General features: G+C 35.1%; 1 protein-coding gene across 7 annotated transcripts in view; it reads right to left on the reverse strand.

The window, feature by feature from the left end:
* The window catches only part of TBC1D15 (TBC1 domain family member 15), a 41696-nt gene extending 25901 nt beyond the window's left edge, over nt 1-15795 (reverse strand). For 5 of the 7 annotated variants that reach the window (XM_065888417.1, XM_065888421.1, XM_065888419.1 and 2 more), the window contains exons 1-4: nt 15700-15792; nt 15164-15238; nt 10787-10925; nt 5794-6004 (exon numbers count right to left, since the gene is read on the reverse strand). In XM_065888417.1, the coding sequence (XP_065744489.1) occupies nt 5794-6004; nt 10787-10832 (257 nt within the window). In that variant the 5' untranslated portion in view covers nt 10833-10925; nt 15164-15238; nt 15700-15792. Of the gene's footprint in view, nt 1-5793; nt 6005-10786; nt 10926-15163; nt 15239-15699 lie in introns of all 7 variants that reach the window. The other 2 variants (XM_065888416.1, XM_065888420.1) reach the window with 2 other exon arrangements.
* Between the last annotated feature and the right edge of the window lie 1044 nt (nt 15796-16839).

Raw genomic sequence — 16839 nt, forward strand, 5'->3', positions numbered from 1 at the left:
TATGGCTTCAGATCTAAAACTATGGTCACAAAGCTGGAGATGGGAAGAAGAAATGACTGCTCAACCAACAAAGAACCACAGATACTTTTTTACAAAGGAAGGATTTCTTTTTTTTATACCTAATGCTCTGTGATGAGGGGCTGGGGGAAGTCACATTAGACTCGGTTGACACTGAAGAAATCAACAACATTTTTTAAAGTATATCAGTAAGAGGACAGGTAATAATGTTGCTAAGAACTTCAGAGCTCACCAAAAGGAGGGCCGGCATTCCAGAATATTGTTACATTTCCACCTGCCAGGTTACCACACTGATTTAATCTGGGAAGATTAAATATTATATTTATATATTCTAGGGATATTATGGATTCTGGGAAGTTGATCTCTCATGACAACATTATTCAAGGCTTTCAAAAACTCATTGCAGCAGTAAGATAGAACTTTTAATGATGCTAACATCAGCAATTCTATTAGATCCTACTAAAGGGCTTAAAGAAAACCATTGTCTAATATCACAACTACAGACGCATAACTACTAAAACTTCAGAAGTACTTTGGAGTGAGCCTCTCCCAAAAGCTTCACAATTCAGAAATTATAACAGTTGAAGAATTTTTGTGCACTGAGATGTAATAGTAACTATTTTATATTGCCACCAAGAAGACCAATATGGAAAGCTAAAGAAATAAATAAAAATATCATTGCAAAAGATATAAAGCCAAAAAGGTTAATAAAAAAAAAGTACAGAATATTTACAACAAAACTATATAGTTTATTCCCATCCATATAATTTATACATATATATGTGTGTGTGTGTGTGTGTATGTATATATGTATGTGTGTGTGGATATATGTATCTCACAAAGGGAATAAATGAGGGTCTAGGACCTAATCTCATAAATGACTGGTGCTATAAGATGATACAACCAACTTGGCTTTTTAAGGAAATATTTTACTGCTTGGATATTTATATATTAGTTTTAAAATGGCCCAATATATAAAATCATTTTAACAGAACCAATAACTTTCATTCATATCCTAGCAACCACCTTGGTTCCAGAAATGTAACAAAAATGTATCTGTGGCTCATTCTTTTACCCAACTGAATACCATGTTCTAAATGGTGATAAGTCAAAGAACACTAAAGAATATCAATGAATAAGACAATTTGTTTATCCCAGTAGATAAGAAAACCATTTGAGAAATAATAAGCCTCAAGAAGCTGGCCTATTTTGCACTGGCTAATCCAGTTAATGAGACTGAAAGAAGGAACTGTGCATAGTTACCCAACCTTTACCTCGATATTTCAAGGCTGCACATCCCTAGCAAATCTGCAATTTCTGTTTGTCTGTATGGTAAGACCCTTAATTCGTTACAGGGAGTGTTAGGAAGACATCATGGTCACAGGTGCAAGCCACATTCTTCAATTTAGGTTAATCAGAGAAAAAAGATAATGTGGTCTGAATCTCCCTCTATTGATGTTTTGAACTCAGAAAACACAAGAAGGATGACCCAGGAACAGAGTGGCTGGGATCCCAGCGAAGCTGCTGACACCAAGGTTTTCCTGGTCTACTCTTCTTCTTCCGGTCTCCACAACAATCTGCGACCATAGGAACATGACTCCACAACAATCTGCGACCATAGGAACATGACTCTGGAAGTACCATTTTGCTTAGGATAACTGCTCCAGAGACAGGAAATGATACCTAATAAAGTAAAAAATGGGGGATATTTGGGACTTTTCATTTCTTTGGACTTAATTGTGAATTCCATTTATTTAGATCATAAGTAATGAACATAAAAAACAAGAACCTTTAACATCTCCCTAAGAATCTGATAATGGAAGATGGTTTATACAAATATGGGATTTATTTTTATACTGGTGACTGTTTATCTGGAATATCTATATTCTACCACCTGGACTCAGCATATATGACACAATGCAGTTGGGCATAATTTATGACGGGAAAGAGAATGGGGGGATGCTTATTTTCTGCCTAGTGTACAAAGGGGCCTTCAATTGGGGATAAAATATTTGATGTACTATTCTTACACATTTCAGACTATTCAGGGGGCAAAGAATAAACTGGCCCCTCAGTGTCACAGGAGAATACACAATGGAGAAGTGGCTGGTACTAAGGATGAAGCTTTTAAAGCTCACTTTACACAGCTATCTCCTCTCCCAGAAACAGCCACATCCTTGGTTGACCATAAATGTGATTAAGCCTAGTGGGAAGAGAGGAAACAGAGTGTAGGAAGTCAGACTCCTCTGCTAGGTTCTTCTCTTTGACCACGTCATTAAAGGCTATAATTAATCACATGCTTACATTCTATCCCATTTTATCCTCTTCTTAGTTAATCTCATTCTCTCTCAGAGCTTCAATTACTACTAAAACACACACACACACACACACAAACCTACATATTATCCTATTATATGCTCTCATCGTGCTATATCCCTGATTCATAGTACTTATTACAGCTGAAAACTTGTGATTATTTGTATAAGCGATCTTTTTCTTTTCTGCAATAGTACAAACTCCATGAAGACAGACACTATATCTTTTTTGACCAAGTGCTCCTTTCCAGCACTTAGTATGATGCCTAGAACATAGTGGGTCCTCAAAACAAAAATACTTGTTGAATGAAAAAGTAGAGAGAGGGGAACACCATTCCCATGGCTTCTTATTTCCAGGTGCAAATATGCACTCCTATTAAATAAAATCTTCACAGGGACACATCTGACTGCTGAGATCAGGAAAGAGTAAGGTGCATGCATGGCATAACCCCTTCCAGGCTCTCTTTATATCTTGGATCTGCCTGCCAACAGAGAAGGTGGTTTCTAGTCTGCTCTCATTCATGTCATAAGTGGTCTGCCCTCACTAGGGAGACCTGTGGTTGTCCAAAAATGATAACTGGATGACTTCAACATTAATTTGGGCTGAATTATTATGATGCTACATATCTAAGCCTAACCAATACAGAAAAGGAAACATAGTTTCACTTACAAACGTCATTAAAACATCACCAACACATATTTAAGGTACATATTCTCTTATAAGCACCTAAGTAATTGTTCAGTCTATCCTTGAACCCATCCAGGACAGAAAACTCTCTACCTCATGAGCTAATTCCTTGTAATTTCTACCCCTCGAGCTATTTCCTTCTAGTTTATCTCTGGAGTCATACAAAACAAATCTAGTCTACTTCTTTTAACAATCCTTTTGAAATTATTTGTAAAACTGGTAAGTACCATGCCATTTATTCATTCAACTAAGATTTACTGAACAAATGGGCCAGGCACTCTGGCTAGGAATTTAGGAGAAAGTGTAAACAAGATAGATGCAATCCCTGCCTTTATGGGCTTATATTCTAGAGGAAAACCTAACAGAAATAAACAGACAATGATTTTATTCTGTTAAGGGCCATGAAGGAAGCAAACAAGAGAATGAGAAAGCAAAAAGGAATGGCGGTGGGAACCTACATTAAATGGGAGACTAAGCATCCAGAAAAGCCCTTCTGAGGAAGTGACATTAAACTGAGACCTCAGGGATAAGAAAGGGAGAAGAATATTCTAGACAAAAGAAATACATATAGGACCCTAAGACAAGAAAGAGTTTAGGGCATTTCAGGAACTGAAAGAAAACCATGTGGCTAGAATATAGAAGAGAATGGCATGAGATGAGGTTTAAGAAATAAACAGAGCTAAGATAGGGCAGGCCCTCACTGACCATAGTAAGAAGCTTGGGTGTTTGCTTTGTTTTGTTTTTTTGCAGTACGCGGGCCTCTCACTGCTGTGGCCTCTCCCGTTGCGGACGGAGCACAGGCTCCGGACGCGCAGGCTCAGCGGCCATGGCCCACGGGCCCAGCCGCTCCGCAGCATGTGGGATCCTCCCGGACTGGAGCACGAACCCATGTCCCCCGCATTGGCAGGCAGACTCTCAACCACTGCGCCACCAGGGAAGCCCAGCTTGGGTTTTATTTAATGGTTCACCACAACTCCTTCAAGTTAAATCGCCACATCCCCACGTTTTTCATGATACCATTTTGATCCCTCTCATTACACTAGCCATCTTTTTCCACGTAGTATAGTCTAACACATCTAAAATCTAAAATGCAGTGTTTAAATCTAAGTGTTTAAAACTAAGAGTTCTCCAAAATATGATCTTATCAGTACAGAGTAGAGAGGGACTACCACTTCATTCTAGATACTATGCTTTAATCAACAGTCTCAGAATGAATGAACTCTTCTGTAACAGTTACATCACAACACTGATTGATACTGAGCTTGCTATGATGCTAAGACCCCCAAGTCTTTAACAGCTGCTATTCAACAGCCAAGCCTTATGCCCCAGTCATGATAAATGCTCCTCCTGAAATCTACTTAACCCCGTAGGTGGTAGCCTATTCACAGCTTCTCACTTCAAGATCCAAGACCCGCATACTACCAACCAGATCTGACTTTATGATTACAGGTACTAATCAGCATGCCTAGTGCCAGCCAGAGGTGGTCAACATGGTAAGGGAAGAGAATTTCATGCCGAAAAACACAGAGTCAATATCTTTCAACTTTTGCATTACTCCTAGCTTTATATAATCTACATTTAGGCATGACATTACTCTATTAAAGTGAGGACATTATTAATGAAGTTAACAATCATCCCTACGATTCCCCAAACTAAAAATCTCAAGTTCTCCCTTCTTTTCTCCTCCACATATCCAATCAATCACAAACTCTAACACTAAATATTCCTCCAACACTTCTTTCTTGTCACTCCCCTATTTCATGCTACTACAAGCTCATCTAGATGACTGGAACAACCTACTAACAGGATTTACAAGATCCTTCATGCTCTGGCCTTAACTCAGCTCTTTGGCTTCATCTTTAAATCTTGTACCCTCCCTTCCCCCACTATGCAGACCTGTGATACTGAACTACTCTGTTCTGTGATTACGTCGTGTTTTACATACCTCCCTCTATGTAAAACATCTCTCCGTCTAAATATCTCCTTCCCTTTCATGCTAACGTTCACACAGTTGTCAAGTCTCAACCTAGATGTTAACTCCTCCAGAGTCTTCCCTGACCCCTACCCAACCCCCAGTCTGAATGAAGTATACTTCCTCCCTTCCTTGTACTTCCTCCATCTTATTTCTTGAGTTTATTGCTATTTACTGGTCAGCATCCTTCACAAGACCATAAACTCTCAGATATCCGAGAACATGCCTGTTTTGTTCACTACTAAATATCAAACAACCAGCACAGTGCTTAGAACTTAATAGATACCACAACTGTATTTGCTGAGAGTGAAAGCGAGAAAGAGTATGTGTGTACAAATGCACATGGGTAAATAAATGGAAGACACAAGATTTCTGGAAAGTGAGAAAGCCCTAACTTCCACACTTACAATAATTTTATTTAGATTTGTCTGACTTAAATTTGTAACATTACAAATGAAACTCTATGTTTAACAGAAACTACATAATAAAAGATAAAACTGGTAAATATATAATCCATAAATTATTGATGTATCATCATTCATTTGAATGTGTATTAAAATACTGAACCATTCTTTTCTTTAAAACACTAATAAGGTGATAAGTTGCAGTTCCAAATTACTAAAATGGCAAAATTTTATTCATTCACTCATCCAAAGTAGTCAATATTCCAGAAAAAACAAACCTGCTTGAGCCCTAATATGCACATAGGTCACTGATACCCAATGACAAGTAAAAATAGTTTGCCTTGGAACCATCACAACAATCCGGTTTTGATAAGTAGGAAATAATTTGATACTTACTCACACAATACCACATATTTTTCAAGAGAGTCAATCAGTAGTTTGCTATCTCCTTGATGAAAGTGCAGAGCAGGGAGAACGACGTCATCCTTTAGACAGAATACCAAATACGACCAGCCCATACCCTCTTTGTTTTGCTTGATTGATTTCAGGTCTGTCAAACTGAACAGGAATGACCATTTGCTTTTCCCATTTCTATGACTTGGAGCATCTTAAAAACAAGAAAGTGGGGCAAAATATTTTTGTTCACCTTTTTAAAAGGTATTGACAGCACTCTTCATGACTGCCTAGCAGATATTTGTTGAACCTAGGGAACAACTACAGCACAGATATTACCATGGCTTCCATCTGTATTAGAAATGGCTACATACATTTTCTTAAAAGAATAGTTTTTAAAATAATTATCTTACTGTATACAAATTGAAAAAAATACTATCCTTATTTAAAATATCAGCTTTGCCCCAAAATGATCATGGCTTTGGAAGCAAGCAGGCCAGACTCAAACTGCAGCACCATCTTACTAACTGAATGATTTGGGGCAAATAATTGAATCTCTCTGAGCCTCAGTTTCTTCATCTGTAAAATGGAGATAATTATACTTACCTCCCAATGTTATCCTAAGAATTAAAAGAGATAATACTTGTCAACTAATGAGTACAGTGCCAAGTATATAGTAAATATTCAATAAATATTCATCTTTTCCACTTCCCTCAAATACAAATGGCATGATGCATTTGGAGAGGCATTTAAAACAAAACAAAAAAAACAAAAACAAAACCAACCTTTATTCCTCACTTCCTTTTGGAATTATTTTTACTAGATTACATTGAGTGAAGGTAAAAGTATACCAGTATAAAAAGTAAGGGGGGAAAGTGGGGGTGTGTGGGATGAACTGAGAGATTGGGATTGACATATATGCACTATTGATACTATGTATAAAATAGATAACTAATGAGAATGTACTGTATAGCTCAGGGAACTCTACTCAGTGCTCTGTGGTGAACTAAATGGGAAAGAAATCCAAAAAACAAGGGGACATAATGTATATGTATAGTCAATTCACTTTGCTGTACAGTAGAAACTAACACAACACTGTAAAGCAACTATACTCCAATAAAAATTAGTTTTAAAAAAAAGTAACATTAGAGTGAGTACACAGACAGACATTTGCAAAAACCCAAAGAACAGTGGGGAATTGAGGATGAAAAGGTAATTAAGTTGTGAATGCTTCAAAGAGAATAAATACATTCAATCTTCCTGCTAAATCAACCTTCTACTAAATTAAGACCTCAGTTCAAACCAAACTATAGCTATGTAAAATAAAGGATTTCCTAGTGTGTGTGGGCTGTTTACAAAAGCTTAAAATCCTAGGTTTGTGAATAATATTGCAATTGATAACAAGCAATGTAAAGATTATCTATTTAAATAAAAATTTCAAGAACAAGGGAAAAAGGTTATCTAATACTTATATTTAATTTCTAATCTAAAAATGTTATTTTACTTGAACATTTTAACGCAGACTTAAGCATGTCATGTCTCTGAAATTTTAAAAGACCTTTTCTCTTATGTTATTTCCTAAGAAGTGTCATACTATCCTGTTATTGAAAATCTTTATTAATTCCATCCCAACACTATCAATTCCACAAAGATAAACTGCATAGATAATATCTGCTTATAGAACTTACTCAAAGGGTAGATCAGTCAGTACTGACCTGCATGTATGTCACCCTCCTATATAGTCAGAACACTACAGCTCCATCACCTCCAACAAAATCTCCTAAACTGACACAGAAACCTACAGCTTACAGAAACCTCTACCTGGCAAGGAATGCAGACACCATTACTCTTTCATGGACACTAGCAAGTTATCATTTGAAATAAAGTCCAGAAAGGCTAAGTAACTTATCTATGCAGTGCCCTGCCTACTTCCACACCGGTTCAGACGGTGAACTCATATCTAAGGCTGATACCAGATTAAGTAGCACGTGCTCACTTTACGACACATCGTGTTTCACTGCAATTTATATTACAGAGCTCATAACACCATTACAAACTAATATCAAAGTGAGAACAATTCTAGAATTCCAACATTTTATGAATCACTTAAGTGTGAATGCACCTGGACTACATAGAAAGGATACATACTACTAGATTATCTGCAAAGACCAAAAATATTTTCACAGCAAAACAGCAATGAAAAACCAGATACGATTTATCTTAAATTCCACAAAAAGTATTTAATAAAAGTCATGCAAGAAAATCATATGAAGAATATTAAATAATATATGCAGGCATATCAGAAGTTTGCACATATTCAAATGTAAAAATTTTACAGATTTTTCCCTTGTTAATGACACACATTACATATTAAATACAAAAGAAAATTCCTCACACATTTCCTCACTTAAAGTTCTGATAAGCAATGAGACAAACATTACAAGTCAATCCCAGAAGTCCCTTTTCTAGAGTATAAGCTTCATGAGAACAAGAACTTAATTCTGTTCACAGCTATATCCCCAGTGCCAGAAGAGTGACTAGCAGATAGTAGGTAGTCAAAGATGTGTTAAATAAATGAATAATCTACTAACCAAGTCAACAGAAAAGTAATCTGCAATTTGGTCTACCAATAATAGCTAACCAGAATTAGAAGTTGTTACAAAGGAAAACTAACAGAATCCAACAGTTAACTCAAAATTTCCCTCTTTCTCCTTAAACAAAGGTAAATAAAGCTAATTAGTTCTGATGAACTTACTGTGTTACCCAATATATGTAAAAAATAACTCCAACACACTGACGTGGGAAAAATGGCCATAACAGCAAAAAAGTAAACAAAACAATTCAGTAAGTCTCCATATGTCTTGAACAGAATTAACAGCAAGGACGTGACATTTTATCTGAATGAGTTTCCAGAACATCACGGCAGTCTGCTGTTCTGGGAAGATATATTTTCAAAACATTTGATCTAATATATAAAAACAAAGACGTAGCAGTATATTTAAGAAATATAAAGTTTAAAAAGTCTTCAATAGTCAATTTTTTTTAAAGGTTTGTCCCCATTTTGCTCTGTGAATCACAAAAAAGGTAAAAAGTTAAAAAATGTGAAGTTTATAATAATAAAAATTTTATTTGAAAAAATACTTTTCAAAAATGTAAAAAATTATGGCAGAAATTTAAATTCTGAAACATCAAGATTAGAAAATGTCTTCTTTAAGAAGGAGTTTTGATGAAATATGATTGGATGAGGTAGACAGTCTAGGATAAGATGGGATGGAATGGGATGAGATGAAACAGAGTAAATGTACTTCATTAACTCCTTGTTCTGTTAAATATGTGCATGTGTATGCACACTGGGCCATACTGTGCAATGTGTTTCTTACTGCTATCAAAAAATTTTTTAAACAGTGGAGAAAAGAAAGAAAAAGAAATGTGTCCTTAACTTTTAATAATTACTAAATAAAGGCTCTTTACAAGGCATAATGCAATGCCAAGATACATAAGCAGTATTTAGATCTGTGGGTTTTTTGCTAAGCTACACAGCTACACAAAGGTTCTCAACTCTGCACACTAAAATAACCAGGAAAGCTTCTGAAAAATACAGAAAAATAGGGATGCCCAGGCTCCATCTCCAGAGTATGATTTAATTTGCTGGATGAAACCCAGGCACTGGTACTTTTTTCAAAAGCCTAACTTCCCCATGTGATTTCAATGTGTAGCCAGTTAAAAACCATTAATCTAAAAAGACCTTTATTGTCAGATTATGCTCTTCTCAAACATGTAATGCTTCTTTTATGAAATTTTGAAAACTCACTCCTTTTGCTCATTTCTGTAACCTTTTTCATTTTCAAGGATTTAACAATATTAGGCAAACAAAAAATAGCAATTCACATAAACCAATCCTGAAGATCCAGTCTAGAGAAGTTAAAAATCCCTCACATGTTAAATATACTAAAATCCTGTGGTTTTATCCTTCCTTAACATTTCTGCATTGTTCTGGTTAAGAACCTTCCCTAGAATGGGAATGCAAAACAACAAAAAAAAGACATATATGCATGAGTTGGCTGTTATCGAAAGTCTGTGACTTACTATTTTTTTTTTTTGACTTACTATTTCTTAATTGCCACTGTTCCCAAGAAATGATACAGTACAAAGTATAACTACTGTATGAGAATGATTCCCCAGGCCATACATGAAAATCAATTTTACTTAGTAACAATGCTATATAAACGTAGCAATACATATTCTAGTCAATTTAGGCTAGACTTTTTGAATCTGGTAAATGTGGATAAATCCTAAACTGAGATCAAAATCACTGAAAGATAAAATATCCTACTAGTTATAAAACACAAAGAAATCAATAGAAAAAAATTTTTAACTCTATACAGTGTTTAATATTTTTTAAAGAGATCACAAATAGGCGGGCCACATCACAGGTGGGCTAGCTAGATCGTATCTGGGGTAGTATACATGTTCTATCAGATTGCTAGGTTGGCTCTTTTCTGTCATCTACATGTAGGTAGTCACCACACAGCAAACATAAATTTAATGTATATATAAAGGAGAACAGATGTGGAACATATACAAAGGGGAGTTGCAATGAGCTGTGAAGATACCAGTAAACTGAAATTAGAACGTCATGGTTTAGTGGTATACTTCATCTCCCCCTGGTGCTTTAGGATGAAATAACATGATTTTTTTTTTTTATTCTACTGGATTAAGAAAAATGTGCATGAGAGATAGCCAAAGCAATTTTTTTAAGTGTTTCTATTTTCTGCCATTAATAACTACAAAACAGAACAAATATTTTTAAAGCCTTTTTATGCGGTCACAACCAAAAAAAGATGAAAAAGGAATATAAATAAAATGGGAATTATACATATTAATCAAAGCACCAACTCATCCTTCTTCTAAGAAACATTAAAGGATTTTCTTTGCACTTTTGTTTATATTATATAGTAGCAAATCAGTTTAAGATTTCAAACGATTTAATTCATACCTCCATTGGTATGTGGTTTCTTTTTAAATGAAATTGTATTAACCATGTCCCACTCTGCTTCGTAACTGTTCAGATGTTCCAGTCCTCGATGAGCTCTTTCTTTTGGGGCCTGGGTCCATTCCACGACTGAACTGGAGTCCTAAAATAATTATAACATATAAGATATTTAGGGACTAAGACTAGAATTTCATTTCAATCAATAATGTCTTCTCAGCTTCTATATAAATTAAGTTTGTAGGCTGTGGCAGATACCTCTGGTGGGAAAGCCAAACACTATTTCCTATCCTTTTCTCCCTTGCTCAGCTGACCAAAAAGACAAGAAAACCTTGTCCAGATTCTCCTGCGGTTAGGGTTGCCAATGAAATAAAAGCATAAGTCAACAGTAGGGCCTTGGAAATGCTTTTGCTTTCCTAATAAAAGCTCCATCCCTTTTTCCCTATTTCCTGCTTTTGATGCAGCTATGCTGCCTAAAAACATAATAGCCACCTTATAATCATAAAGACAAACACTGCAAATAGCTCCAAACCTCCAGGCTTCTGGTTATTTGAGGAACATACCCAATGGTGGTTACTTATTTAAACCACCATTGGTTGCACATGTCTCTTAATCAAAATTAGCTAAAAGCTACAAATACCATATCTACATGTTCAGTTCTAAAGAACTTTCTATTTTAAAAGAGAATAAAACCAAAAGTCTAAAATGCTATGTAATAATCTGACTAAATCAAAAAGTTCAACTTCTATTCAACAAAAGATACCACACATAAGTTAAAGATAAGCAAAACTGTGTGAAAATGTTTCCAAAACATATGGAAGATGACAGAAAAACATCCAGAATACAAAAACAACTCCTACCAATGTACTGAGAAATCAACAAACATCAAAAGAGAAAAATAAGGAAATGGTATGAACAAGCAAATCAAAGAAGAAATATGAAGTGACAAACAAAGGAAGATGTCCAACTTCAGAAACAATCCAAGAAAAGCAAGTAAAGATGAATTTAAATTTTTCTGGCCCATTCAATTAAAAAATAAAAATATGGAAGACAGTGTGAGGAAATGCTGTATCTCACACTGTTGATGACAGTGCTAATTAGTACTGACTCAAATGTATAATTGAGTCATATTTATTAAAATTCAAAATATGCATGTGTTTCACAATAACTCTCTTCTCATCTACTTTAGAGAAATACACATGTATACAAAGAGGCAGATACAAGAATTTTCATCACAGAATTGTTTGTAAAAGTGAAAAGCTGAATATATCTTATCATCCATCAATGAAGGAATAAGTAAATAAACTAGCAGGTAGCCAATAAAATGCTAGGCAGAAGTTTAAAGACTGATATCTGTTCATGTGTATATATGTTCAATATGTAATAGTAAATAAAACGAAGTTAAGAAACAATGTATGCAGTATAACAACTACATGGAACATATGTAATTAGAAACATACTAGAGAAAACCAGGGATGAATGAATGAATGAATGGATGGATGGATGGATAGATAGATATGATAGGAAATGTGTACCAATAAAAGTCTGGAAAGATATACATTAAACAGGGACAGATTAGGGACAGGATTCTAGTCAAGCAGGACTTCAACTTTCTATTATTTGAATTTTTACAACAAGAATGTATTCGTGTATTGCTAGTGTGTAATTCTTTTTAAAAATGGAAAAAGGGGGCTTCCCTGGTGGCACAGTGGTTGAGAGTCCGCCTGCCGATGCAGGGGACGCGGGCTCGTGCCCCGGTCCGGGAAGATCCCACATGCCATGGAGCTGCTGGTCCCGTGAGCCATGGCCACTGAGCCTGCACGTCCGGAGCCTGTGCTCCGCAACGGGAGAGGCCACAACAGTGAGAGGTCCACGTACCGCAAAAAAAAAAAAGGAAAAAGGAAGATTTATAGGAACAGGAATATATTATAAACAAAAGAAATTAATAAGAAATAGAAACAGACTGAAGAATAGGGGGAAAAGCTGAATGAATGAAGTTATAAAGTGTAGTGTTTTTTCCTCCAAGTCCTTCCTCTGATGTCATTTTTCAGGGAGCCCTCCTCGTTTGCCCAATTTAAAAAAATGCAACCCTTACCACCATCACTACCAACTTTCCCATCAAAAGTAGGGAAAGGAAGCAGCATTTACAGAACCCCACCCCACACAAAGGCTTGGAACTAGTAAATCAGGTACTTCTGGAAACTGGGATAAAGGTTAAGCTGAAAACAGGACTACTAACAAAAGTCGAGAAGACTGAAGGTTTATTCATTGTAAAAGGTAAAACAGATTATCTGTGGATTAGGAGAAACCAGGGACACTGAGCAAAGAGATAATACACTGAAAACAGGAGAATTAACTGAAAGTTCATCTATATAATAAGTTGGCAAGACTCCCAGCTCTCTTCCTCCACTCAGTTCCCAGAACAGTGGAATCCAGCTTTCCCTCTCCAGGCAGGAATCTGTAGATTCTTCTCTGACAAATGACTAGCCCACAAAAAAAGACCCAGGTTTCAATATCGGGGATTCCCCAAGGAAAACAGCCTAGCCAAGTCACCCTAAGTCCCAACTATTAACAAACCTACCCATACATAGAGAGTATAATCAGTTTTTTGTGTTTGCTGTTAAATATGAGCACCACAATACAAAGCTCACCAAATGTCAAAGGCAAGTGTTTACATAAAAGATAAAGTCCAAATGAAATACGAAAAAAAAAGTCAATTAGAGGAGGTGGACTATATACAGAGATGAAAACATCTAAAAAACTATCCTTCAACTCCTCAGAAATAAGGAAGAATAGTACATCCATGAAGAACAGGATGCTATTTTTTAAAAGAGGGGAAAGGGGACACATTAACAAAATGTATTAGAAATCTAAAAAACAGCAAAAATGAAAAAGGCAATAGAAGAACTGGAAGATAAAACTGAAGAAATTTCCTAGAAAATAATACACACATACACAAAGAATTAGAAAATAGTAAAGTATTAAAATATTACAGGACCAGTCCAAAGCATGTAGAGTTCCAGAAAGAAAGAAAATAGAAAATGGAGATGAAGAAGAAATCATCACTAAAATAATTCAAGAATATTTCCTAAAAACTAAAGGATACAAGTTTTCACGTTAAAAAAAAGCCTATCAAGTACCCAACACAGTGGATAAAAAAGACCACAAGGGCACAACATTTCCAGAACATCTACAACACTAGAAACAAAAAGGCAATTCTAAAAGCTTCTAAAGAGGAAAAAAACATAGCAAGGATCAGGAATTAGAATGCAGCAGACTTAACATCAATAAAGGAAATTAGTCAAACCTGAGACAATAACTTTCAAAACTACGAGGGGAAAATTATTTTCAAACTGTAATTCTACGCCAGCCAGCTACCAATTCAGAATAAGGATAGAAAAGTCTGAAAGCAGAAATGTTTTTGCTCTCATACACCCTTTTTCTCAGGAAGCACTGGAGGTGCACCAAAACTAGGGAGTAAACCAAAATATAAGATAGCAGAGGATACAGGAAATGGGGATTAAAATATGGGAAAGAGGCAAGAATCCCCAGGATAATTGCTGCACAGCAAGCCAAAAGAGCAACCAGTTCAGAAGGAACTTGTAAGAAGGCTCTGGAAGAAACGTTTCTAAGAAGATGACATTGGAAGATCATCTATGTGATTAAATATTTTGAGAAGAAATGTGGACAACTGGGCCATAGTTTCAAGGTGAATTAGAGATAAGATAGAGCTAAATCTCTACCTTCCATAGTGAGATGTCAACACAATACAAACGTTAAACATAAGTTAATCCAACTATTCCATTCCTGGGTTTTCAAGGGAAAATGTATCCACACAGAAACTTGAGTATGAACGTTCACAGCAGCATTATTTACATAAGCCTAAAAATGAAAACAACCTAAATGTCCATCAACCGATGAACGAATAAACAAAATGTGGTATATATCCATAAATGCAATATTACTCAGAAAAAAAGGAAAGAAACAAAAGTACTGACAGGTGCTACAACATGGATGAACCTTGAAAACATTATGCTAAGTGAAAGAAGCCAGTCACAAAAGACTACATATTATATGATTCCACAGATAAAATGTCCACAACAGACAAATCCTCAGAGACAGACAGTAAATTAATGGGTGCAGAGGACTGGAGTTAAGTGGGAATGGGGGGTGACTGCTAAGAGGTATAGTTTCTTTTCTGGAAGTAATGGAAATGTTCAAAAGTCAGATATTGGTGATGGTTGCACAACTCTGTAAACATACTAAAAACACTGAATTATATACTTTAGAAGAGTGAATTTTATGGTATATGAATTATATCTCAATAAAGCTTTTATTAAAAAAAATGGCATTCCTTCAGCCATGCATTTTTTTCTTAAATACCTTTCCAGCATACAGAATACTAGAAGAATCTAATGCATCATCCAATGGTCTCCAGTCCACTATTACTTCAGCATCCTAGAAAAAGAAATTATTAACCATATTTACTATTCAGCAATATCTTATATTTTTAGTCACCTATACTTAATTCCCTGAGCTGAAAATGAAATTTTTAACCCCTTAAATGTATCAGCACATTAAATATGGAATATCATATGTAAACCACTATTTGACAACAATGTATATAGATTTCTAAACTCTGCCTTTCATTATAAAAAAATTATATTACTGCAACTTTTACATAAGTTTTAAAATATTCCATACCATTTTACTGGCTTATCTAAAGCATTTTATTTCTAACACCACTTCCATGTTAAATTTACAACCATTGCTCAATTACATAATTTTATCTTACATGTGAAATTCAAGCCTGCTGATAATGCCCCAATTATTAATTATTAAATTATTTAAACAAATAAAAATTATATTTTATTTAAACATAAACAATTATTAAATGAAGTCTTTTACTAGAAACATACCTTTTCTAAAACACGTAATATTCCTGAAATCAAGCTGTCTTGGTCACTGGTCTTTCCAAAAGATGAATGAATATACACCCCTTCCTGTTCATATATAATCTGGAATGGCAAAAATAAGATTAAATCACACCATTTTTATTCAATACTATTTCAACGTTTTAAAAAAACTTAAGAGATGTTTTCCTATAATGCCTGAACCAAGTTTCTGGTTATTTCATATAAAAATGTATTATCTTAAAAATACTACTCAGACTTAAAAGCACTTCAAACAAAGATAGACTAGAAGGAAATTTGCTTTGTTATGCATGCAAGTTTTTTGGTTTAGTGATAATCATGATCTTGATCTTCTCCTTAAACAAAGATGTCAGGCTAATTGTTATGTGACCCTATATGCAAATTCCACTTAACATATATTTTTAACAAACATTAAGCAAAGTATTGGGTTCAAACTGAAAATATCCAAAAATAAGAACAGATGAAATATAATGAAAAATTAATGATTTCTAACTATTTCATAACAGCACATAAGTTTATTTTGGTGTGCTTTTGTAGCACAGTGGCATAGAAAATAAGATGGGACTATTAAAAAGTAATGATGAGGACTTCTTGGAAAAACTAGTTTAAACTAGTTCAAGCTCACAAACACTGAGTGCTTCTATATGTAAAAGCATGTAAGACTGTAGGTATAAGAATATGACTAAGACATGGCCCCTGAACAGTGTCCTATGGGAATACAGGGAGACTTAAGTAAATTCCTGAGTAAACTGAAACGTTTATAAAGTTAAGCCTTATGCTCTAAAGGCATAATGTTACATATTAAGATTCTAGGGAGCTTCCCTGGTGGTCCAGTGGTTAAGACTCCACGCTGCCAACACAGGGGGCACAGGTTCAATCCCTGGTTGGGGAACTAGGATCCCACATGCTGTGTGGCATGGTCAAAGGATAAAACAACAACAACAACAAATATATATATATACACACACACACATATATATATATATATATATATATATAGAACAAATGGGGAAGAAATATTTGTAACATATACAATAAACATTAAAAAAAAAGATTCTACTCCTGGGACCAATTTCAAACTTAAAAATTTTTTTTCATTATGAAAATAAGTAAAAGGGAAATAAA

This window comes from Phocoena phocoena, chromosome 11 (genome assembly GCF_963924675.1).
Source record: "Phocoena phocoena chromosome 11, mPhoPho1.1, whole genome shotgun sequence".
NCBI lineage: Eukaryota > Metazoa > Chordata > Mammalia > Artiodactyla > Phocoenidae > Phocoena > Phocoena phocoena.